This window comes from Eptesicus fuscus, chromosome 3, assembly GCF_027574615.1.
Source record: "Eptesicus fuscus isolate TK198812 chromosome 3, DD_ASM_mEF_20220401, whole genome shotgun sequence".
NCBI lineage: Eukaryota > Metazoa > Chordata > Mammalia > Chiroptera > Vespertilionidae > Eptesicus > Eptesicus fuscus.
In genome coordinates this window covers 38,864,511-38,889,473 of record NC_072475.1, presented here as the reverse complement: position 1 = coordinate 38,889,473, position 24,963 = coordinate 38,864,511, and the positions used below count along the sequence as shown (strand labels likewise).

The 24,963-nt window shown below is 40.7% G+C and overlaps 1 protein-coding gene across 4 annotated transcripts in view; it reads left to right on the top strand.

The window, feature by feature from the left end:
- PEX5L (peroxisomal biogenesis factor 5 like) overlaps positions 1-24,963 on the top strand; it is a 181,146-nt gene that overhangs the window by 117,757 nt on the left and 38,426 nt on the right. For all 4 annotated transcript variants that reach the window (XM_008142334.3, XM_054711338.1, XM_008142331.3 and 1 more), the window contains 2 exons: positions 426-522; positions 9,545-9,640. In XM_008142334.3, coding sequence (XP_008140556.3) covers positions 426-522; positions 9,545-9,640 — 193 coding nt within the window. The remainder of the gene's footprint in view (positions 1-425; positions 523-9,544; positions 9,641-24,963) is intronic.

Sequence of the window (24,963 nt, the reverse complement as noted above, 5' to 3'; positions counted from 1 at the left end):
TAATACAACAGAACTTTTTGTAACAAAAACAAGATGACATGTATTTATTTTTTGCCCATAATTGAATTGAATTCTAAATCAGAGATAATAAAACCTAGCACATCACAGCCACTTAAATTCCAAAGAACTTATATGCATATATGGACACACAATAGTACAGTAGGCCTGGGGTGAGGGAGGCGGGTAGAGGAGGTCAATAGAGTCAAAAGGGAGACATCTGTAATACTTTCAACCATAAAGATAATTTTTTTAATTCCAAAGATGGTCATTAAAATAAAAACATACAAAAGTTATATTTTTCATCAAAATTCTGGTGAGAGTTTCGTTACTGTGGCTCTCGATGATCCAAGTTGTCTAGGTTTCTCAGCTGGCTCTCTAGCTAACTGCCTCTCAGTGTGCATCGGTTTCCTTCATTCCCCACTCAGGTCCTCCGAGCACAGATCCCAGCCTGAACTGAGTGCTGGGAAAAGCGCCCTGAACGCCGAGTCAGCTTCAGAGCTGGAATTAGTGCCTCCGACACAGGTAACCGAGCAACTCTTCAAGGAACCCGTCTTCTCTCATAGATCATTTCTGTCTTAAAAAGTTCTAAGTATGTTTTCCGTACCTTTTTTGCATGTGCTTTCTTACTCAGTTATCTGTCTCAGTCCTTAAAATATATATATATATTTGACTGACAAATGTGTTAATGATGTCAGTCATTAACTGTGTACTTAGCACTTTTTTCTTTTTCTACCATTTACTGTTCCATGACTTTGCAATACAAACTCTGTACTACTCCATTATTATCACTATTGATGTAGCAGAGTACAAAGAAGAGGAAATTACTACATCTTGCGTGTTCATTTCCATCTCTGCCTGTGGAACAAGGTACTTACACATGAGGATCCTGATTGTCACATTCAAATACATTTCAGGGAAGGAATAAATAATTAGAGGAGTAGCAGTAATAGTCATAGTAAAAGCTACCATCTGTGGACTTTACTATGTGCTTTTCATGTGTTACCTCTAATATTGAAATAATCCTGTGAATTATTATTGGCCTCACTTTAAAGATCCTTCAAAGGGTATCCGTGAAGTAAAAATTCTTTTCCAAATGATCACTGGTGGGAGTGGGTGGGAATAGGACCTGCCTGTCTACCGCTTGACTCTCAACTACAGTGTAACTGGCTTGTCTCTAACTAGTTACCACCTATAATCTTTTCATTCATTCTAGCACTTTACAAGGGTACAGCTGGGGTCTAAAAACCACAAAGATCTCTTAAGAAATGTGTCTACATTCATGCACTGAAATAAACCAGAAATTTTTTCTTGAGTTTATTAGATAAGATATTGAAACTAAAAGGAGAATTATAGTATCTGAGGTGAAGTAAAGGGATAATTATGATAATAGAAAATAATATCTAATGTATGCTAAGTACATATATTAGCTCATTTGATCCAGAAAAAAATGGCTCTATGAGTTAATGTATTAGCCTTACTTTACAGGTGGGGAAACTAAGGCACAGTGAGATTAAGAAAAGTGTCTATGCACCCACAATTAGTAAGTGACAGAGTGAAGGAGGACAGGGAGAGAGACAAAATGGAAGGCCCTAGCACCCTTCCCAGGCCACTAATAGCGCCCCCTACAGACACCTCACCCTCCTAAGAGGTGGGTGGACATTACTGCCCCCAGAACTCTCCTGTGAAACAAGTCAACTAACCTCCAGAGCAGACACCCCTGGGAAGCTTAATGAATCATAAATGTAGTATGAAAATGTATTTTCTTCCTCTGTGTTCATTCTAAATGTGTCTTTTGAAAAAGCAAATTGATAGCATTTATTAGAGAAACATTTCTTGATAAATGCATTAGGAACTTAGACCTGACTAAAGTAATTGGTACTGTTTCAAGAACTGGAATCCTTGGAACAATGAATTGGTACTAGAACGTTTGTTTCAGCAGCAGGGGGAGGCTTGGCACAGGTGGGCTGCTCCACAGGGCGGGAGGGGCGGGAGATCACTGGGGTCCTGGTTGCCCATGGAGCCCACTATGCATGTATCCTACCACTGACCCACCCATGTGCTTTCAAGCAAACACAATGTCTGCCCTAGCTGGTTTGGCTCAGTGGATAGAGTGTCGGCCTGCAGAATGAAGGGTCCTGGGTTCAATTCCGGTCCAGGGCATGTGCCCAGGTTGCAAGATCAATCCCCATTGACGGTGAGCAGGAGGCAGCCAGTCAAAAATTCTTTCTCATCATTGATGTTTCTATCTCTCTCTCCTCTCCCTTCCTCTCTGAAATCAATATATATATAATTGAGGCCCGGTGCACAAAATTCCTGCACTCAAGGCAGCGGGGTGGGGGGTAATCCCTCAGCCCGGCCTGTACCCTCTCGCAGTCTGGGACCCCGTGGGGGATGTCCGCTTCACAGTCTGGGATCCTTTGCTCCTTACTGCCTGCCTGCTCACTGCTCCTTACCTCTTGGCTCACTGCTCCTTAGTGCTTCCTCAGAGGTGGGAGAGGCTCCCGCCACTGCCGCTGCGCTCGCCAGCTGTGAGCCCAGCTTCTGCTGAGCGGCACCACCCCTTGTGGGAGCGCACTGACCACCAGGGGGCAGCTCCTGAGTTGAGTGTCTGTCCCCTGGTGGTCAGTGCGCATCATAGTGACCAGTCCTTCTGCCGTTCAGTCGATTTGCATATTAGGCTTTTATTATATAGGATTTTTTAAACCCACAATGTTCTTTGGAAAACATGTCTGAGCTTCCCAATATTGTCCTCCAGAACAATGTAAAATGCACTGTGACAGTTCTCTGTCTAGATGAGTCATAGCAAATCCTTTTAGAGGGTTACCAATTATTTGTAAAGAATGTATCCCTTCATTTGTATTTTAAAAAAGACACACAATCTTTATCAGGATTCCCTAAAGAAATTCATAATCTTTTCGTTTTAATTCCATCCTATGGTAAACTAGGAAAATGTCATAAGCTTAGGATATAATCATCTGAAATACTAAGTCGTTCAAATGGAGCAGCAAAAGGATAGACTGATTAATCTACTTTGTATAGAAGACAAAAAGATGATTTGCTGTCAGAAGCATACTGTTCTTAAATGTACGATCTCTTTACGTAGATAAAATGATGAAGGTAGTATAAAAACTCAACTTAAAACTGACTTGCAAGCTAGTCAGGTAAATAGTTTCAGCTCAGCAAAACTTTCACTGTCCACTATCACTCAGATGGTTCACAGGAAAATCCAGGGAATCCTTTCTTCTCTCTCAGGCCAACATTAAGTGTTGTAGGCTCAATAGGCAAGCAGCTATTTACAAGCCACATTTTAAAAAGTCATATTTCAGAATTAAAAAATGGAAGTTCACAATGAGAAGAATTCTTATGTTGGCTCATTTTCTTATCAAGATGGGGGGAAGGAAAGACATGATCCAGTCTCCTCCAAATAGTGTTTTGAATATATTAATCAGAATGGCAAGAGATTATAATAAATTATATAATCTCTATATATTTAAGAATAGTTTTTGACACTTAAACTGTGTAATTAGCATTCCCTGGAGTTACATGTTTAAAGAAATCATGTGATCTAAAAAATTAGAAAGCACTGGAAGAATTGAAGAAAAACACAGAAAGTAGTGGTGTAAAGTTAGCTTTTTCCATAAATAGGTTGAGGTAGTGATGAGGCAAATGTAAAAAAATCCAACTTCTGCTGTTAAATGGTGACTCGAGCATTACTTCTCCTGGACACTGGCAGGAGAGCTCGGGACAGGCTCCTGCCAACCGAAGTTGGAGTTCAGGAGCCTGGCGACCAGGCTCTCTAGCACTTAGTCACAACCGTGTAACAATCTGATTTTGCTGACTCTGGCACAGCAAATGATTCCTTCTACAGAGTTATAATTCCCTCTAGTTGGTAGTGCCCCAAAGCAGAACAATACAAACTTTGAGATGTAAGTGCAGATATGTTGTCTGCATTTTTAAAGGAGTGATGCAAAAGGAAGTGCATTTAATAGCTGTTATATTCTACACTTCCTGTGCGGAATGTGAAATATTTTGAATCTACTCTTTGAAATGCTTATAATAATATTGGAAATTAATATCCCCATTTTTCAGATGAGTGATGCATCTTAGAGAGCAGACTCATTTTCCCCGGGTGACACAGCCAAGGAGGAGAGGAGCCAGCACTCAGTTCACACCCATCAGCTTCTAAAGCCCTTGTTCTTAACCACACACAACCTCGAGTCAGCCACATGAGGCTTAGCCACCAGAGAGAACTCCCAAACCATCCATTTCCATTCTCATTGCAAGCCTGGTTACTAGATATATAGGGCTAATATGAGTTAAGTGATTTTTAAAGAATATTTATCACTTTCTTCCAGAAACCTTTTAAGATAAATTAGGATTGTCATCTGATCTGAAGCTAAACACAAGTTTGTGCCGCCCCCTGCCAAATTCATTCTCAAACTCTTACTCTTGATGGCTTCCATTTTATTCCGTACAACAAATGTGACTGAATGTCTACTATTTATAAAGTGACAGCAAGGCAGTGAAAAAGTTAGAAAGAGGGTTTTGACTATAAGAAGTGTCAAGACCATTATGTCTAATAGAAAGAGTTAGGTGGTATACTATAAATGTAGCTTTGTTTGTTGGAAGACAGTACAGGAGCCACACCCACATTTCCTGTCCCCTCCTGGACATACACAGTGAGCTCCCAATGAGGAAGGAAGCGAGCAAAGATGGAAGAAAAAAATATAAAAGAAAGGCAAGGATGGGCAGGAAGGCAAGAAGGAAGGAAAGAAAGCTGAAAGATCATTTTCATCCCAGTAGGAAATCTGTATGTACACAGTAGGTATTCAACAAATACTTGTTGAAGTAAAAAAATAAGAGAATGCTAGCAAAAAGCAGGAATAATAAATGCTTGTCAAATTTAATAATTTATAAGTTGTGGCTAATGGTTAAAGGGTAGAGAAAATAAAAAGACAAAAATTAATGCTTGATCATTTTGAAGCTAGTTTCAAAAATACTTTTCAGTTATTCATGGTAATAGACTGTCCATTTCTTTTTGAAGTCAGCACTGATTTGCCTTGATGTTCTACAACATAGAATTTCATAGTTGGAGGGAAAGAGGAACCATATGTTCCCTCTTTGCACAAAGCTCTGAGAATTTGCTCTTTACAATTAAGGTAAAGCTTTTTTGTGTGCCTTTGATGATAAATGTCTGCTGACTGACTCAGAAAAACACAATCTGAGCATCTCAGTGAAGCAAGTGTTCAGATGACCTGATCTGCAGTGAGAATCCAAGTAGTCTTCGTTAACCACTGAACAAAAGCACTCTAGGCACAGATATTTTTTAAAATGTATTTCTAAAGTCATACCTGATAAGTACTAACAAGAAAGATGATAACAAAAGCCATGTCTTATTGAGCACTTACTATCTACTGATCCTTTTGTGTGTGTATGTACATGAATTATTGTACTGATTTTTTAAAATATTTTTCATTGCTTTCAGAAGGGGAGGTAGAGGGAGAGAGAGACAGAAACATCAATGATGAGAGAGAATCATTGATCAGCTGCTTCCTGCACGCCCCCTACTGGGGACCAAGCCTGCAACCCGGTATGTGCTCTTGACCAGAATCAAACCCGGGACTCTTTAGTCTGCAGGCTGACAATCTATCCACGGAGCCAAACCGGCTAGGGCTGTACTAATTCTTATGTGGATTCTATAAGTGAACATACACTTTGCAGATGAGAATACTGAGGATTCTAGAGATTAATTGGTCCAAGGTCACCAGTTTGTAATAAATGGATTTGGCCCCAGGCAGTCTCACTCCAGAGATTATGCTTTTCACAATTGTTATAGTGTCACCCACTGTCTGCTAGTGGTTGTATTCTTCTCTTCTACAGTTAAGCAGATCCCTTGTCTCCTTCCATTCCCTTTGAAAAGATGCTGAGCTCTTTTAAAGTGCATTTTGGTGGGAGTCCTTTGGTAATAACGTACAGGTAATTTATGAGAAGCTATCAATGACTGGCTTCACCATTAGCCAACAAAGTTATGCTAGGACAATCACAGCCACAAGTACATTCATTTTCAAATCATAATTCTGATCACAATTATCATTTTTAGTAATGAAAATAAAACATAATATTCTATTTAAAGAGATTAATTTCTTTCTTCTTTCCCTTCACCTGGTGCTTATAATTCAGAACAATCAACAGCTAAAGGAACTAAATGCCTTCTTCTTTAGAGAGTGTAATACCCTAAAATCCAATTAGCTTAATGCAATTAAAATTCTGTTTTTAGAGCCAGCGCACCTCCAGGAGGTTGCTGTAACTGTGGAGTATTGTTCAAAATCATGCGAAGAAGAAAAGAAATGTCTATGTCAAAGTACATTTGTGAACTCCAGAGCTCCACCTACATGCACATCATGTCAGTGTTTAGACCAGAAGTTCTCATGGTGTGGTCCCTGCACCAGCCTGCCCAGCATCACCTGAGACCTTGTTAGAAATGCAGATTTTGGGGCTCCCCCTACTGAATAAGAAACCCTAGGGGTGGGTGTCTCCCCACCTACTGAATCAGAAACCCTAGGGGTGAGGCCTAGCCACCTGCATTGAACCAGACTTTCAGGTGATCCTAATGCTCACCAAAGCTTGGGAACTACTAATACAGGGAAATACTCCGCTACCTAAACAGCTGCAACTGAAACTTATGGGTGTAATAGTCTTGTTTATCATTCCTCTGGGTAAATACTAACGATTTACAAGCATTACTTACATATGTTTTCCCACATCACAGGTTTGCCTAAAATCTTTAGTTGCATACTAATCTCAGCTTGAAAACTGCCTCTGTTTACATCCAGTATTTACCTGTAGTTTATAATGTTTATCTCATGCTTCTCTGGCCAGAATAGATGGCTCTCCCATGTGAAGTAAATAACATTTGTTTAGTAATATTCCAAAGCCTTTCTAACAATGTGGAAAGCAGCTCTTACCTAAATAGCCATTGTGCTATCAAAACAACATTTCGTTTGCTCAGTGCGAACCTATTTCTAATTGCTATTTTAAGTGATAATGAGAATATGAACTGTAGTCCAGGCTCCTGAGAGAGATGCTCCTCTTCTCCCTGATGTGTGGCTCCCTTGGCACCTGTGATTCAGAATCCACTTGCGTCATGAAACATCGATGAAGGGAAGCCGGTGACAGTAATGGAGCCCTGTGAGGTCAGCTTCACAGGACAGACAGGTCGTGTTTCACCAGAGGGAAGTGCCTCTAATCAAAGGAGGTGGCTTGGGACAAAAATATTGGTGCTTTCTGTTTCTTCTCCTAATGCTATTCATGGCTCATCATGACATCATTATAAAAAATGCACAAAGTTCATGTTTGACTATGTATCCACAGTTTAAAATTCACTCGTTTATTTCATTGATAAGGGAACTGGCAGGAAGACAAGAGAGTTGGTTCTAAAGCAAAGGATTAAGGGACAGAGCCTTACACAACCAGTTGGGAAAGGAGTGCCAAAATGAGTTTGCCAAGTTAGATGGGAAGTGCTGAGTGAAGACCGGTTTTGCTGTAGAACAGTGGTTTTCAAACATGACTGCCTTTCAAAATCACCAGAGGAGTTTTTCCAACATTGAATGCCCAGGCCCAGCCCCAGAGGTTCTTATTTCATTGGTCTGGGGTGGGACCCAGGCCTGCTCAAGTGATTCCCATAGAAGCTGGGGTTGAGCAATTCCTGCAAGACAGCCATCTAACACATGGCCAAGGAGCCTCCCCTGCCCAGATAAAAGGGGGGCGGGATACTCCATGCCACAAGCCTGTCTCCTCCTATTCCCCAGGGCCTACCTGCCTTATCAGTGCAATCCCTCACCCTACCATCCATCCATCCATCCATCCATCCATCCATCCATCCATCCACAGGCATCCTTGGGGCACGAATCACTTGTCAGGCCCTGGGCTTGGTATGGAGCAGTATAAAAGTTTCCAGACAAACTCTTACCTACATGGATCCTACACAGTAGAGTCAGAAGATAGACAAGGAAACAAGTAATTAAATGGAGAAAATTTGGAAACATCCTGATTACTCCTGGAGAGAGTTCTGAACAAACTACAGTACATGGTACTTACTAGTACTAGGAAATCCCTGGGAAGAGGGAGGTAGATTGACACGTACAAATTGTGGAGACTCTCCAAGATATATTGTCAAGTAGAAAAAAGTAAGCTACAGAATAGCGTATCATTTATGTTTCAAATTTTTGAAACACATTATGATGTTCTACCAGTGCATAAATATATATGCAACTGCAAAGAGAAGTCTAGAGGTGCACCTCTTATTTTCCATAATTAATTTTTTTCAACAAGAAAGTATTCATTATTTGTTAAATTTAAAATTAGTACCATTTTTGCCAAAACCGGTTTGGCTCAATGGATAGAGTGTCGGTCTGCAGACTGAAAGGTCCCAGGTTCTATTCCGGTCAAGGGCATGTACATTGGCTGTGGGCACATCCCTGGTGGGGGGTGTGCAGGAGGCAGCTGGTCGATGATTCTCTCTCATCGATGTTTCTAGCTCTCTATCCCTCTCCCTTCCTCTCTGTAAAAAAATCAATAGAATATATTTTTTAAATAAAATTAGTACCATTTTTAAAAATTCCAGCAGACTCTTTGGGGGTCTTCTGGAAATATTTGCATTTAACTAAGCTGTGTAGCACTTGCCTGGTAATTGTGACAAAGCAGTTGGCGCTATCAGACATGATTTTATCTAAGTGACTATTATTTAACAGAGAGCAATGTCCTAAGGAAATGGGACATTAGACAGATGTGCCAATAGAGGAAAGGCAACGGAAAAAGAATCCAGAATGAGGACCTGCTGCATATTTAAAGAGAAAGACCCAGCTGCCAGCTTTCATCTCTGCAGCTTCCACAGTTTTACCCGAGGCTGGTCCTTCTAACCAGCTGGAAGCTTGAACATCAGCTAGTCTAGTCTTCCAAAGGAGATTCTTCATTCTAGCTGCATGTTAGAATCATATGGGAGACTTACAAAAAGATTAATGCCTGGCACCAAGACCAATTAAAGTTAGACCTTCGGGAGGTTGGGCCTCGGTGTTGTTTTTAGTATGACCAGGCCTAAGATCCTGTGAGAAGAATCATGCATGCCTGGCCAGCTTGGCTCAATGGTTGAGCATCAACCTATGTGAATCAGAGGGTCAGGTTCGATTCCTGGTCAAGGCACATGTCTGGGTTGAGGGCTCGATCCCTAGCGTGAGGCGTGCAGGAGGCAGCCAATCAATGATTCTCTCTCATCATTAATGTTTCTATCTCTCTCTCCCTCTTCCTTCCTCTCTGAAATCGATAAAAATATATACAAATATATATATTTTTAAAAAAGAATCATGCTTGCGTGCTCACACACATTTTGGCACTATTCCAGTTTGGGCAACATCCTGCTTGCAAAGTACTCCAAAATCCGTGGCAGGTGCTGCCTCAACTCTAGGGGAATATGGAAAAAGGAAAAACATTTGTACTTTTGTGCTATGTGATTCCAATATTATAACACCATGTGTTTGGTTCATTTCAGGCTCGACTGACCAAAGAACAGCGCTGGGGAAGTGCATTACTCTCCAGAAATCACTCCTTAGAAGAGGAATTTGAAAGGGCAAAAGCAGCAGTGGAGGTAACTTTTATAAAATTGCTATTATTTCATGTTTCTGAGAGTGGAATTCAAAAACTCAAAATTCAGCAGGGTATACATGAAATGGGTCTTACTTTATAGACATGAAATAACCATGATTATGATTATCAGAATGAAACCTGTTACCAGAGAACTTTTGACTTCCCACCAGGAGTGACTAATAGATGTCACCTCTTATGCTGATTCTGTGATAGATTAGCAGGGACTGTCTGGAGTCCTGGGTCAAAAAGAACGCTGAGCCTCATCTGGGTTCTATGATGAATCTATGCTATGCATTTTCTGTTCCTCTCTCTGTGAGGCCAAGATTCATGCCTGGCATTTTCATCTCTCCAGCATCTACACAATGTCTGAAACATAGAAGGTGTCGCTGCCCCAGAAATATTATACATTTCCCTAACTGAAAAGGTATAGCTGAGATATTCCAGCCGATGGAAGGCCTATCTTGACTCAAGCCATAATTTTTTACTGTTAAGCGTATGCAAAACAAATGGCAAGATTTAATTCTTTTTTTATAGCCAAGTAATATTCCATTGCATATACATACCACATCTTCTTTATCCAGTCATCTATTGATGGACACTTAGGTTGCTTCCATATCTTGGCTATTGCAAATAATGCTGCAATGGACATAGGGATGCATATATCTTTTCAAATCTAAAAAACAAAGTTCATGAATAAACAGAAAAAAATTCAAAGATACAGATAACAAACTGATGGTTGCCAGGTGGGAGGGATAGGTAGGAAGATGAAAGGATTAAGAAGTACATATTGGCAGTTACATAATAGTTACGAGTTACAAAGTACAGCATAGGAAATATAGTCAATAATCTATATCATAAAAGGCCTGTGGTCGTGGTGCCATCACAGCATCACAACCAACTACCAGATTCACCAGGAGGTGCATTGATGGATCCTGCAGCGGCCACAGCGGGCGGGACTTCTGGAGTGTCATGAGGTGCTGGCAGCGTCTGAGGAGCATCACAGGCTTCCAGCAGCGTCCACAGAATGTGCAAGGCTTTGCAGGGCAGTGGACATGGCCCTGATGGTAGGTTAGGCCTAGGGGACCCTACATGCACACGATTAAATCGTGCACTGGGCTGCTAGTATTGTAATAACTATGTATGGTGTCAGGTGGGTACTAGAGATATGGGGGGATCACTTTGTAAATTATCCTAATATATAAAAACCCTGGGTCCGTCATGACCAGAGGCTCTACCAACCAGAAGTCAGTCCTGCAGGCGCAGTGACCCAGCAGTGACTGCTGAGGGGGCTGCGAATCAGGCCCAGAGAGAGGCCTGAAGAGAGAAGCAGGGTCTGATCCATAGCCTGTGTGGCAGCTGTTGATCAGCACTTGCCTCTCTCTTTCTCTCCGGGCCAGGCCAGCAGCCGCGCCTCCATTTCTCTACAGGCCTCCACCAGGACTGCTGATCAGCCCCGCTTTTCTGATCAGGCCCCATTGATAGGCCCAGAGACACTGACTGGCATAGAAACCAACCAACCAGAACCAAATCTGGGTGAAGTGTGAGAAGCCAATGGCTGCCTAGGAGGCGGAGCTTTTGAGGCTGACTGGCATAGAAACCAACCAATCAGAACCAAATTGGCTGGCAGGGGAGGGTAGTTAAGGGTGAGATCAGGCCAGGAGGGGAGGGCCGTTGTGGGCAAGATCAGGCCGGCAGGGGAGGGCAGTTGGAGGTAATCAGGCAGGCAGAGGCAGTTGGGGGCAACCAGGCTGGCAGGGGAGAGCAGTTGGCAGAGAGATCAGGCTGGCAGGGGAGGGCCGTTGGGGGTGATCACGCAGGCAGGCAGAGGCAGTTAGGGGCAATCAGTCAGGCAGCAGGTGAGCGGTTAGGAGCCAGTGGTCCCAGATTGCAAGAGGGATGTCTGACAGGGATCGGGCCTAAACTGGCAGTCGGACATCCCCCAAGGGGTCCCTGATTGGAGAGGATGCAGGCCAGGCTGAGGGAACGCCTCCCCTCCGTGCACGAATTTCATGCACTGGGCCACTAGTACTAGTATAAATGTCTAACCACTATGCTGTACAGCTGAAACTAATATAATATTGAATGTCAACTGTAATTGAAAGGTAAAAAAAAAAAATTTTTTTAAGAATATGCCAAACAATGACAATGTTGATACAGTAAATAAAATGAGATACTTAATTCGAACACTAATTTTCTTATTTAGCCTTCTAATGAGGAAGAAAGACAGAAAGGAGGGAGAGAAAGGAAGAAGGAAAGGAGGATGGGAAACCAAAAAGGACAATCTTTGCTGTTTGTTATCCATTTTCTTTCTGGTCAGAATCACAAAGAGTGCACCACAGATGCCGTCTGTGATACTCATCAGAGCTGTGCTAGATTGCTATTTGAGAGTGGATCTCTCCACCGAACCCAAGCAGGAACTTGTCAGGATCTCCATTTCTGTTACTGATATGAAGTCTTGAAAACTGAAAGTATTCCTGTAATATGGTTCAGTTATGTGGCTGTCTTACCACTAGAATTTGGATGAAATTATTGTACTGTGAACAGTCTTTCAGTAACTCCATACTTGAAGTGCAGTTAAATCATATTTCTAATTTAATAGTGAAAGGATTCTTTATATTCTAGAAAATAATCCCAGTCATAATTTCATATCATCATTCAGAAACCCAATAAGAGAACACTTTTTATCTGATCACAATACAATTTACCCAAATTTCTTTTTTTAATTTTAGCCTTTTTACTTTAAAAAAATTAATGCAGCCGGACCCGGTTTGGCTCAGTGGATAGAGCGTCGGCCTACGGACTGAAAGGTCCCAGGTTCAATTCCGGTCAAGGGCATGTACCTTGGTTGCGGGCACATCCCCAGTAGGGGGTGTGCAAGAGGCAGCTGATCGATGATTCTCTCTCATCGATGTTTCTAACTCTCTATCCCTCTCTCTTCTTCTCTGTAAAAAATCAATAAAATATATTTAAAAATGAAATTAAAAAATTAATGCATTTTAAATCTCTTGAATGAGCAACTGATATATTTGATTGAGATCAGCTGAGACCACATTGTCTAACTGCATGGAGCTCAATTTATTTTAAATGTAGATTTTTTTTCAGACTTAAGCACTCATTTAAATTTATCTTTTGAACTCCTGCTGTGTGTAGCACACTGAATTAGTATTAAAAAAGCAGATTATTTAAAACCATAGAATTTGGGTCAGCAAAGACAGAATTGATAAGATCTCATTTAGAATGAGAAAGACAATGGGTTCACACTCAAAAGGCTTAATTTCAAAGTAACATATCAATAAGACAAAAATTATCCATCTATCTATGTGTGCGATATATAAAAATAGATATATATCGATATAGAGATATGTACTCACAAAATCATTTCATCTTAGTTTTGGTAAAGACCTTAGAAGTTATTTATTCCAACCAGGCACACAAAATATATTTTTTTCCTACTCAAGTATGCTTGACAAATTATTCATTCAAACATAACCTGGTTCTACTTGAACACTTTTAATTAGGAGCACCTCACTTCTTTTCAAGAAAACCTATTTTAGTTTTGGATAGTCCTACCTATTAAAAAGCTCTTCCCTGGTCTGGCGGCATGACTCAGTGGTTGAACATCGATCTACGAACCAGGAGTCATGGTTCAATTCCCAGTCAGGACACATGCCCAGGTTGTGGGCTCAATCCATGTGGGGCATATAGGAAGCAGCTGATGGATGATTCTCTCTCATCATTGATCTCTCTCTCTCTCTCTCTCTCTCTCTCTCTCTCTCTCTCTCTCTCCTCTCCTCTCCTCTCCTCTCCTCTCCTCTCCTCTCCTCTCCTCTCCCTTCCTCTCTGAAATCAATAAAAATATATTAAAAGAAAAAAATCCCTTCCCTGTATTATGCTGAAATTGACCTACAACTCCCAGTGTTGCTTAGTCTTGGCTTTGCCCTCTCCAGAACAAGGCAGAATGAGCTGAATCCCTTCTCTACATGACACTCACCTCATTCCTTGTAGACTTATCTTTTCCTGGCTTCTCGTAGTTGTTATTTCTCTCTAATAGCTTCATTTCATCAATAGTATAGGCCTCAGTTTCCACACCTGTATGGTCCTTTCCAGCTACAAAATCCTAGGAGGCTGTAAGTTACTTCAAGTAGTCATTCATTCAACAAACATCACTGGCTGTCTACATGTGCTGACTGCTGTAGCATAAAGAAAGTGTGTGTTGAAATGCTAACACTAGTATTCTTGGATGGCTAGATTTGGATTTTATTCCGTCTCTTAGTTTATCTATATTTTCCAAACGTTCCCATAAACATGCATTATGTTGGTAACCAAGGAAAAAGTGGTAAGTTATAGACATTAGAGAGGGATATAAGATGCTTAAAAGAACGAAAAGCGCCCCATTGTTCATTTCAAGGCCAACAGACCAGCTTCATCAGAGACAGGCAGTTCCAAACACTAGTTAAGACCCAGAGGAAAATCATTTTCAAATCGAATTTTTCCAAAGTCTCCATTTTATATTTTATATCATCTGACTTCAATATTCTTTCTTTTTCACAGCCTATTCCATTCTTAAATGCTATTTTTTAAATTCCATTTATTTCTTTTTTGTCACCATCCTGCCTACGAACCTAGCAGCTCCTGCTTCTCCTCAGTCCCCTCACAAGCCCCCGAGGTGCCAATGTCCTCCTTTGCCTCTTGCACAACCACCTCACTGCCCTCTGTTTCCACTCTGTCTTTCCTCTGCAGGGAGCACTCCCCCCAGATCCTCAGGGGGGCAGGTTCCTTCCTGTCATTCAAGTTGCAGCCAGAGTGTCAGGGCCTCAGAAAGCAGAGCCTGCCCACCCACTTGCTACCACAACACCTAGAGCAGTGGTCGGCAAACTGTGGCTCACGAGCCGCGGTTTGCCACTCTGTTGACTAATGAGTTTGCCGACCACTGACCTAGAGTGTTGTTTTACTCGTCATATTTATCACTGGGGTTTTTCTTGTTTGTCTTTATTTGCGTGTCTGTTTGTTATCTGTCTTTTCTGCTTTAAAATATAACTCCCCTGAGAAAAGGATCCTGGTCCGGTATTTACCACTGTACCTCAATATCTAAGACACTGTCTGGTACCTAGTAAGTATTTAGTAAATATTTGTTGAATTAATGGATAGATAGCTGATTATTCATCCCCTAATTCGGGCCATTCCGTCTATCTACATATAAAGTGCCATATCACCTCCTAATATAATGGAATATCTGCATTGTCATAGCTAACGTAAACAAACGATTCTGTCTAAGGCATAGAGGTTTCTACCAGGAACTGTGCCTCTGTGGTTGTTTCAGCCTCAGTGTCAGTCAGTGAGACACACCTACAAGGATGCAGGTGGCACCAACCAGTCTTGCCGTAGAGTATCATTGGGCATGTCTTGTAATTTACATGGTACACATGAGTTTTTACTTTCACTAAATAACACCTGACAACATGTCATTCAGCTAATGTTTGGGCTAAAATGTCCTAAAACACAGTATCTTTTACCAGAGCAAAGACAGCCAACTCCACAGGCATATTGATTGCATATCTTAAATGGTCTGGGGACTGTTTATGTACAAAGGTTGACATGGCTCGAGCTCAAGCTGAGCTGTGGATCTAGTGAGGCCTTGTATGGCTGAGGCTTTTTGTCCCCATATCTCACATTTTATTGAAAAATCACTGCAACTTTATCCCTGCCCAAAGTATTGTAATTTTAGGACAGAAAAATAAAACACAAAAACTCCTGTTCATTCTTCCCTGAACAAGAATGGAGAGGGGATTCCTTGGGGATTTTCCCCCCAGCCAGCAGCCCAAAGTGCACTGTCAGCTACAACGGGTTCCTAGGAAGGACGCCCAGGGAGACACCGGCGTGGGAAGCAGGGAAGGAGCCTGAAGCTGCCTCCCAGAAAGGGAGATCCCTAGCGAGAACTGTGCTGGATCTGCAGAGGAGGGAGAAGGTCACGCAGGCAGCTGGCAAGCCTGCAACCACATGCCAGAAACACTTCCTTTATCACCCGTTAGCGGGGAGGGAAAGAGCCAGTCAGCATCTAATATTGAGTTTAGCTAGTTAGTCTGGCCAAGAGCCTCACCTTCAAATTCATCAGACACATTTAAGCTTCTTCTGTGGGCCAGGCACTGTGCGGGGTGCTAGAAATAGAAAATTGAGTAAGACCTTCTCTGCCCTTAAAGAGCTAGAAGAATCACAGGTGTAAGCATCTCAGGAGACCACTCAAATATAGCTCATCACGTGGCATAGTTATTATGGGTTTACATGTCTGTCTCCACACTAGACTTTGACCTCTTACAGGCAGGACTGTGTCTCATCCTTCATTATGTTCTCAGCCCTTTGAGAGCCTGGTGCAGAGAAAGGCGCCACAAAGTTTTGCCGGATAAATAAATGAGAAAAATAACAATTGATTCCTCTAATGCATCTATTTCATCTAAGCATCTCTTCTCTAATGGATAACAAACTTACTAATGGAAGATGAACTTTGGGCCCCTGACCTCAAAGTCATGATTCACTTGGTTCCAATATTACGATGATGATTGTACGCATTTTAATCAGTGTTTTTATAGCTCTACCTTTGCCCTAAGGGAGGTCTTCTTGTGAGCAAATTTTGGAAAAGAATAATGGAGTATGTGAACAGGGGAAAATGAAGATGCATGGACAAAGGAAAGTATAATGGTCACAGGCAAGAACAAGAGCAGGGCCTGGCCAGTGTGGCTCAATGGTTGAGTGTCAACCAATGAACTAAGAGATCATGGTTCAATTCCTGGTCAGGGCACATGCCCAGGTTGTAGGCTCAGTCCCCATGCAGAAGGCAGCTAATCAATGATTCTCTCTCTCATCATTGATGTCTCTCTCTCTCTCTCTTCTCTCTCTCTCTCTCTCTCTCTGCCCCCTCTTCCTCTCTGAAATCCATAAAAAAATATATTTTAAAAAATTAATTTTAAAAAAACAAGAACAGGGAGCATAACTATAAATCCTTCTGGCTAATTAACTGAGCCTATTAAAATCTACTAACACTTAAATTCTAGAGCTCTGCACTCTTCCCATGCCCCAGTTCTCTGTCCTTTGAACTTCCCTTGGGATATTGCTTGTGATCATTTAAAATGTCCAAAAATTCTTCGATTCTCCCTTCGATATATGGAGCTTAATTCTCCTCCCCTTGAGTGTGTGCTGGGCTTAGCGATTCACTTCTAATAAATAGAATAAGGTGGCAGTCATGGTGTGTGACTTTACACATTAGGTCATAAAAGGTACCGTGGCCTCCTCCTTGCTCTCCCTCCTGAATCACTTGCTCTGGAGGAAACCCAGCTTCCATGTCATGAGGACCCTCCGCAGATGAGGAACCAGGGCATTCTAGCATACCCAGCAAGGACCTGAGGCCTCCTGTCACCAACACTGTCTGAAAAACCACAGACAAATTGGTAATTATCATGTTCAAGAACATGGATAGTGAGAGTTTAATGCTAACTACTAATTCCTTGTTCTAGAAATATGGGTGACCTTCTTTTCTGTGTTAAGTTTAATGAGGGGATGCCGTATTCAAAACAACACAATAGCTAAACTCAGCTCTAGTGACATAAACTTAAAAATTGTTTTCATATAGAAATTTTGTTTCACCTGAAGTTAGTCTCTGTATATACTGTAGATCTGATAGGCACCTCAGAAATATTAAATGATTGAAGAAAATTGGAGAAGATTCTGGGAACTGCTTTTACTATAGGATTACGTACTAGTAAGAAGCTACTGACTTGGGTGCCCTCCTACCAAGAAGATTATCTGTCTCCACCACCCCTTCGTACCTCCTTTTGCTTTCTAAGACAGCCTCACCTCTTTGAAGTAAGTGGAAGAGATTAATGGATTAAACGCTACTTAAATCATTCGTATTTAGATCAAATATCAAAAAAAAGATAAAATCTTCTGAAAATAAAGCATTCTTTGGGAAATGTCAAAGGAATCTTGGGATAGGTACAGACTTCTGTAGATAGATTACATGAAGATTTGATGTATTGTGCATTCATTGGAAAACCGGCAAAAGTTCCTTTGTTCTTGTATTTATTTCATTTCTTTTCATTTTTAACAAATAAAATTTGATTTCCAAAAACAATCTAAAGCATAGATAAGAATCATTGTACAGTGGCTTTTGATAAATCCTCATAAGTGATATAGATGAAAATATAAAATGGTAAAAGGTAGTCTTTGATAAATGTATGGGTAGTTCTAGTCTTTAGTTCTGTATTCAAGTCAGAATGATTTAAGTAGAGCTATCTGCCCATTTTGCTTTTTATAAAATAAAAGACTTTTTATAAAATAAAATAAAAATACTGAATGATCTTCTGATGACAAACTCTTAAACTGCTCATTGGCTTAGTAAATAAAACATCAAATGCACAACCATACAGAGTTCAGGGGAGAATTAGTGAACTCCTTGTAAGCAGAGTGGCATTTGAATTTCCTCCATTCGTTGGACTAAGACATATAATAAACCATGCAATAATGGGTACAAATTGATGGTCAATACATGAATACTTCCTGATGATTAAGAAAGCAATTCTTTTTTATGGGGGTAACCAGTGTTTACCTCTTCCTCCCAGATAATTAGTTGTTGTCATTCTCTGAGATCTTATATTAGTCAGGGTTCTCTAGAGAACCAGAACCAGTAGAGTATATATATTTGGTTTGGAGATATATTTTCTTTCATCCATTTCATCTAATCTCAGCTTTCTTTATTTAACATATTGATTTTAATTTATATTAAAATTACTTGGTATTATTTGAAATATACATCAACTCCTGGCAACAGCAGCTACCTTTGCTGGACCAAGAGGGCTGGAAGCATGAAGAGAAAGTGAGTAAAAGGCAGAGAGGTATTAAAATTATCAATACCACCCAGCTGGCATGGCTCAGTGGTTGAGCATCGACCTATGAACCAGGAGGTCACGGTTTGATTCCCAATCAAGGCAGATGCCCAGGTTGTGGGCTAGATCCCCCAGTGTGAGGCATTCAGGAGGCAGCCAATCAATGATTCTTTCTTATCATTGATGTTTTTTCTCTCTCTCTCCCTCTCCCTTCCTCTTTGAAATCAATTTTAAAAAGATATTATAAAAAATGAAATAATAAAATAAAATTATCAATACCATCTATGAGCCACATGCAAATAATTGGAGACAGAGTTTGATTTCCTATAAGAAGTTGAATTGTGTGGTGAAATCTGAAAATAAAAAATTTAGAGGCTTATTCTATCTTAGTTACCTTTTATCCAAAGAGTAAAAATGGATTAATAGATAAAATAAATAACATCAAGTCAAGCCCCCAAATCAAATTATTATGGTTATTAAACACCATTTGCTTCCTACATCAAAAAGCTTAGGTAGTCATAGAAAAGGGATGAGCAATCAAATATTCTATTTCTGTGTCCTGCACATCTCTGAAGTGAAAATGCAAATACAGGATTGACTATCAGTACTGGATCTGACTACAGAACATAAGTAGCTAGATCACTCTATCTTTAAACATAAGTGTGACAAAAGATTTAAATAATTAAAAGTAATCTGAGTGTGTTGTGTTTCTGTGATGGTAACAGGGTTTTATTGAAGCCATGTATAGCCCCCAACATAGAGAATACACTTGGGAAAGCTACCGTGGAAGATAACCACTTCCTTGACTAAGTCATTCCTGGTGACTCATTGGGTCTTCTAAAGATAGTCTTCCTTTTCAAAATGAGCCTTTTTTATTCTAAAGTATTTGTTCTCTACCTATGGTGAACAGACATTGAATTGTGACCATCAAATTCAAGAGTCACCTCATAGGTTAGGTTTTCGATTTCACAGGTCAGGTGGCAATAATACAATTTCATCTTTAAAATTGGAACTATTTCTTTTATTAGTGAAGTTTGATTTTATGGATTTACCAAATCACAGTGATTATTTGGACCAATAACAAAGACATAACCCATTTAAAATAATAGCTTTGTACCCTTCAGGTTGCTTGGGATGGGTGAGAACACACACACATGCACACAGACACACACACACATACACACACACAGAGAGAGCCCTATAAATTTAGGTAGAGGTTCTGGCTCATTCAGGCAAGGATCCTGAGCATGTGATAGAGGTGAAGTGGCCACACAAATGGAACCTGCAGATTCCCAGTCCAGCTTCCTCCAGAGTCCCTATGATGGGTGTACAGCTGTTGGTGACACGAACTCCACAAGGCAGGCCTTTTACACTTGGGCTTTGCATCATTACTCAGGATTTACATAGTCCATCCTGAACCCATTCTGTTCTCGGGCTAATGCAGAAGTTAGGAGAGGTGGGGCCTCATGCTGTGTATCCATCGAAAGACGGGGAGAAAAGGGCAGAAAGTGGCCCCGCACTCCCTGGCACCATCTGCACCTCTAGCTCCCTGGCTTTCCAAACAGCCTAGCGCCATTCCCAAAGGGGAGAGCCTAGCTTTTAAAAAATGTAAAAGTACATATGGACTTTGAGAAAACAGTAGAAGGAAACACAAAGGTGTCAATAATTTATCTATGGATGGTGAGATTAAGAGATTATTCATTTTCATTGGCAATTTCAACAGTTTCTTAATTATAATGGCAATGTGTTGCTTTCATAAACATAAAATAAGTTGTTTGGTTTTTTTCTCTTCTTAATGCCTGCCCTGTGTGTCAGAATAAGGTTAAGAGACTTGGGCCCTCATTCCCCTCTGCTGCTCACTGCCTTGGCAGGCTGGGGACGTCCCTTTCCCTCTCTGGGCCTCAGTGTTTTCATCTGTAATTTGAGACCACTGGATTATGTTAACGAAAAAAACCATTGAAACCTGTAAAGAATTTTAGTGAGTTTATTTGAGCCAAACTGTCGACATATGCCGGGAAGCAGAACCTCAATGAATTGAGATAATGCTCCCAAGAAATGGTGGGTTACATCTGTATTTATACATTGCCATCAAAGGAGGGACATAGGTGACGGATTAAGGAGGTGGGATAAAGTCAAACGGTGGGAAACCCCTGGGATTGGATAAAGAGTAAAATGATGGACACATACTTAGGTGGGTACAGGAACAATTAACATGATAATGAAGGAATTTGAAGTATCTGTCCTGGCTCCCACCACATTTGGTTGTGCCCCAGGGGCTCCAGCAAAAGAAGGAAGTTACAAGTTACCCAGACATCTCACAGATATGTTATCTTAGAGGCAAAAAGGCAAATGGGCTCAGGAAAGAAGATCTAAGTTGATCTTTGTCAGGGAAGATAGCAGCTTAGGAATGACTGCCCACTATAACCTGTTTGTAGTTAAATATTTAATTTTCAGACCATCTTTTGTGGTTATTTTAGGTCTCTGAGTTTTCAAGACTGCCACACAGGCCTTCCCTGAGCTTGTCAGGTTAGCAGGTGGCTTCTTTCGTTCACAATTATATCCATGGTACCCCAACTCAGCTGTCCATTGGAACTACCTGGGGAGCTTCCAAAACTCCTATGCCTATGTCCCACCCCCGGAGATTGTGATTGCATCGGCCCTGGCCATGGTCTGGACCTTGGAATTTTGAAAAGAGCCCCAGGTGATTCAATGAGCAGACTAGTTTGGGAACCTCTGGATTCAATGATTTTTAAGGCTCTCTTCTGCTGCGCCGGTCTATGAGTATATGATTCTTCTCTTTTGCCTAGGGCCATCCCTAAGTACCAGTTCTGTTTTTAGCAATTGCTAAGAAAGAATATTCTAAAACGTTCCTAGGTGACCCATTTTGATGTCTTGCAATCATTTCAATCAGAGTACATTTTCTTTATGTCTAATCTAAATTCCTGCTGCAGCAGTTTAAGCCAGGGTGGGGAAAGGGACAGTCTAGTTATGATGGGCGTGGTTGTTGAATTCCTTGCACGAACTTATATCACCAGCATCAGTCATTTTTCAATCCCAACTAAATTCTCTCATGACCATATCTTTACCTAACAAGTTCCTTATCAAGGTTCTGATAGTGAGGGGGAAATGCAACATTTCTTACCACCATATTGCCCAAAGAATAGCATCCCTACATATGTGTTTCTGTAGAGTTCTTCAATATAATATATTTTTAATCTTTTAACATTTTAATTGCTTTACTTTGCCTTCTTTCCAGATTTCCTCTGTACTTCAGTGTTTTTCCCCTTTATTCGTATATTTTAAAGTTAACAGATTTCAACAAAACTAATTGCAAGGGACATGTCACAAGACACATTCTGGGCAAACACTCAAGGTTCAACTAAAACGACTGAAAATAGTGTGCCATTTACAAAATAATTATTTCCCACACTGAAAAAAATATGGCTTAACACTCTTTACCATTGTACCCAGATTCAGGAAGGATGAATGACTTGAACATGAGCCCTCTTTTTGTTTTTTCTTAAATGAGTTCCAGTGTTACACTAGCCCCAAGGCTAAATTTGTTCTTTGTATAAATTTGTTCTTTGTGTGACCATTCACCGTGAATCTTCCTTACATCTTACTATGGCCATTCGTTTGCAAGTGAAAATAGAAACAGTTACCTGTCCTGGTTTCAGAACTCTGGTCTAGAACCCTGATGAAATCTGCCCTGAATGGAGGGACTTGGTTCTGCACCCCCGCTGTGTTACATCTGTGTTGTGGCAGCAGCCCGCAGGCACGCCACAACTTTGAAACGTTTTGCCTCATTGCTAACCATGAGGTTGATTGAGCAGCATTGTGATCCACTAAGATTATTCCAGTTCTTCATGATTTTTACAGGATCTTTGAAATATTTTCAAAAGAACAGGAGCATTTTACAGAAAGCTGCTGGATTTATGCTGACTGCTAAGAAACCTTTATGTCATAACTTGAACCATGCTGTATGCTTTATCTCCTCTATACCAATGGTCTCTAAACTGGTCCTGTGATGAGATGGCTATGTGTCTAAAGCTTCCCTTGTATAAAATACGGATGCGAAATGTACAGACAGAAGACATCTGCTTCAGTAAAATAAGCACAAAGCAGAGAGCGCTGAGCTGTGTTCCACCTTGTTCTGTGTTAGATACTGGTTCTCTCCCACCTCACAGACTATTTCCCCCCAGTCTCCTTTGTTTGTTCCTCTGCTTGTATCTATCTTCTTAACATCACAGAGCCGCAGGGCACAGCCCTAGGTCCTCTTCTCTCCCCGTACGTTGTCTCCTTAGCCATCTCTTTCAGTTCTGTGGACTTAAATAGTAACTATACCTTGATGGCTCTCAATCTGATTTTTCAACCTTGACCTCTTCCCAGAGATGCCTAATTGAATATCCAATTGCCTACTGATGCTGCCACTTGGGTTCGAATCTCCATTGTGCACTTTAACATATCTAAAAACCTAACCCTTTTTTTAACATAATTTTATTGATTTCAGAAAGGAAGGGAGAGGGAGAGAGAGATAGAAACATCAATGATGAGAGAATCACTGATCAGCTGCCTCCTGCACGCCCCCCCCCTCCCCCCCCCTGGGGACTGAGCCCACAACCCAGGCATTGCCCTTGATTGGAATCCAACCCAGGACCCTTCAGTATGCAGGCTGATGCTCTATCCACTGAGCAAAACCAAACTCTTGATTTCCCACCCCAACGCAGGCCTCACCCCAGTTCAGTCATAGCATCACAGTCTGCACAAAACAAAACCCAAAATGTGCCCTTTCTTCCCCTATAGCCTCACCTCCGATCCAACAGAACATCCTGTTGGACTAACATCCAAATGAAAGGAATTCAACTGAATCTATTATCAACCCTGTGCAAACTTTGCTCCACACCAGCATCATCCTGGCCCAAACTACTGCCACACTTCCTTCCTTGTCTCCCAGCTTCCAGTCTTGCTCCCTAGAGAATTCCAGGTTCTCTTCTCAGATGGTACATCAGATCCTATCACTTCCCTCCAATAATGGCAGCTAAAATCTGCCAGTAGTCTCCTGTCACAAATAAAATGAGATCCAAAGTCCTTACTTATGGTCCATAGGACATGATCTGGCCCCTGTTATTATTCCCTCTTGTCCCACCTCCCACCCCAATAAGGCATTCCAACCACACTGGCTTTTCTGCCCATTCATCCCAAGCTCATCCCCATCTTATTCCCAGGTAAGAGCCTAGAAAGACCTTTAAGAGATCTTCCTCGATCACCTTTTTAGAAAGAAGTCTTCCCTACGTGTCCTATATAACTATTTCTTAACGTGCTAACAACTTTTTGAAATTATTTATTTATGTATGTACTTTTTAGTACTTATCTGCTTCCTCCAGACTGGAAACTCCATGAAGTGTAGGGATTTTTGTCTTATTTACTGTTCCTATCTCCTCTCTAGAATGATACACAGATAACTAATCACCAATTGTCCTAGTGCAAATGAAGGAAAAGTATAGAAGTTATGTGAGTTTGTAGGGCCTTGAGAAGTAGAGTTCTACCTTCTGTTGAATGTACCCAGAGGATCCTATTTATTTTCTTCAGTATAAGATGTTAGGACAATAGTGCTATTGCCACAATATCATAATTTGTTAGGCTAGCACTCATTTGGACATATCTGTCCTATTTTCTTTAGGAAAACTTGACCAAGTGGCAAGTGTTTATGATTTTGCAAAAGCTTGACTGAAGGGTGTGTTCCAGTTATGTAATGTAATTTTGAGCTAAAACACACAACCAGTATTGTCACCATTTGAAAAGCATGATGCTGAATTACAGTTTATTCGAAGAAAAAATAAAGTACAAAAGTCTAGGAACAAATAAGTCTTTATTCAAAAACCATGTCAGTTGCTTTCTAATCTATATCTGATTTTCTAAACAAATTTGAATAATCATCTGGAAACTGAAATTTTCCTGAATCTTTATTTAGAGTCAAATCTTTATGTTTCCTTACCTCAAGGCCAAAGGAAAAAGAACATCAGTAGTATTACATCATCACAGATGACCTGCCAGAATGAATCTCCATCTCCTCTACCAGAGAGAGTAGATTTTTCTCTTTTCAAGGAGAAAGCCTCTTCCTTCAACAAGATCATCAGATTCTAGATTTGATGATTAGTTTAGAGACTATAGTCACCATAACAACCAATACCTTTAAAAGCCTGTGCTGGAAAATTTTTTCTCCTTAAAAGCCTATCATTAGGGAACAAGCTACATCAGAACACTGAGGGGGTAGGGGAATAATGCTTTATATATGCTATATAAAGTATATACATAAAGTATACATAAAGTATACATAAAGTATATATTTACTTCTCCGTGAAATGAATCAATACATTGGTTAAATTATTTCTTTTTTTAATGCAGTATTATATTAGTTTCAGGTGTACAACATAGTGATTAGGCATTTATA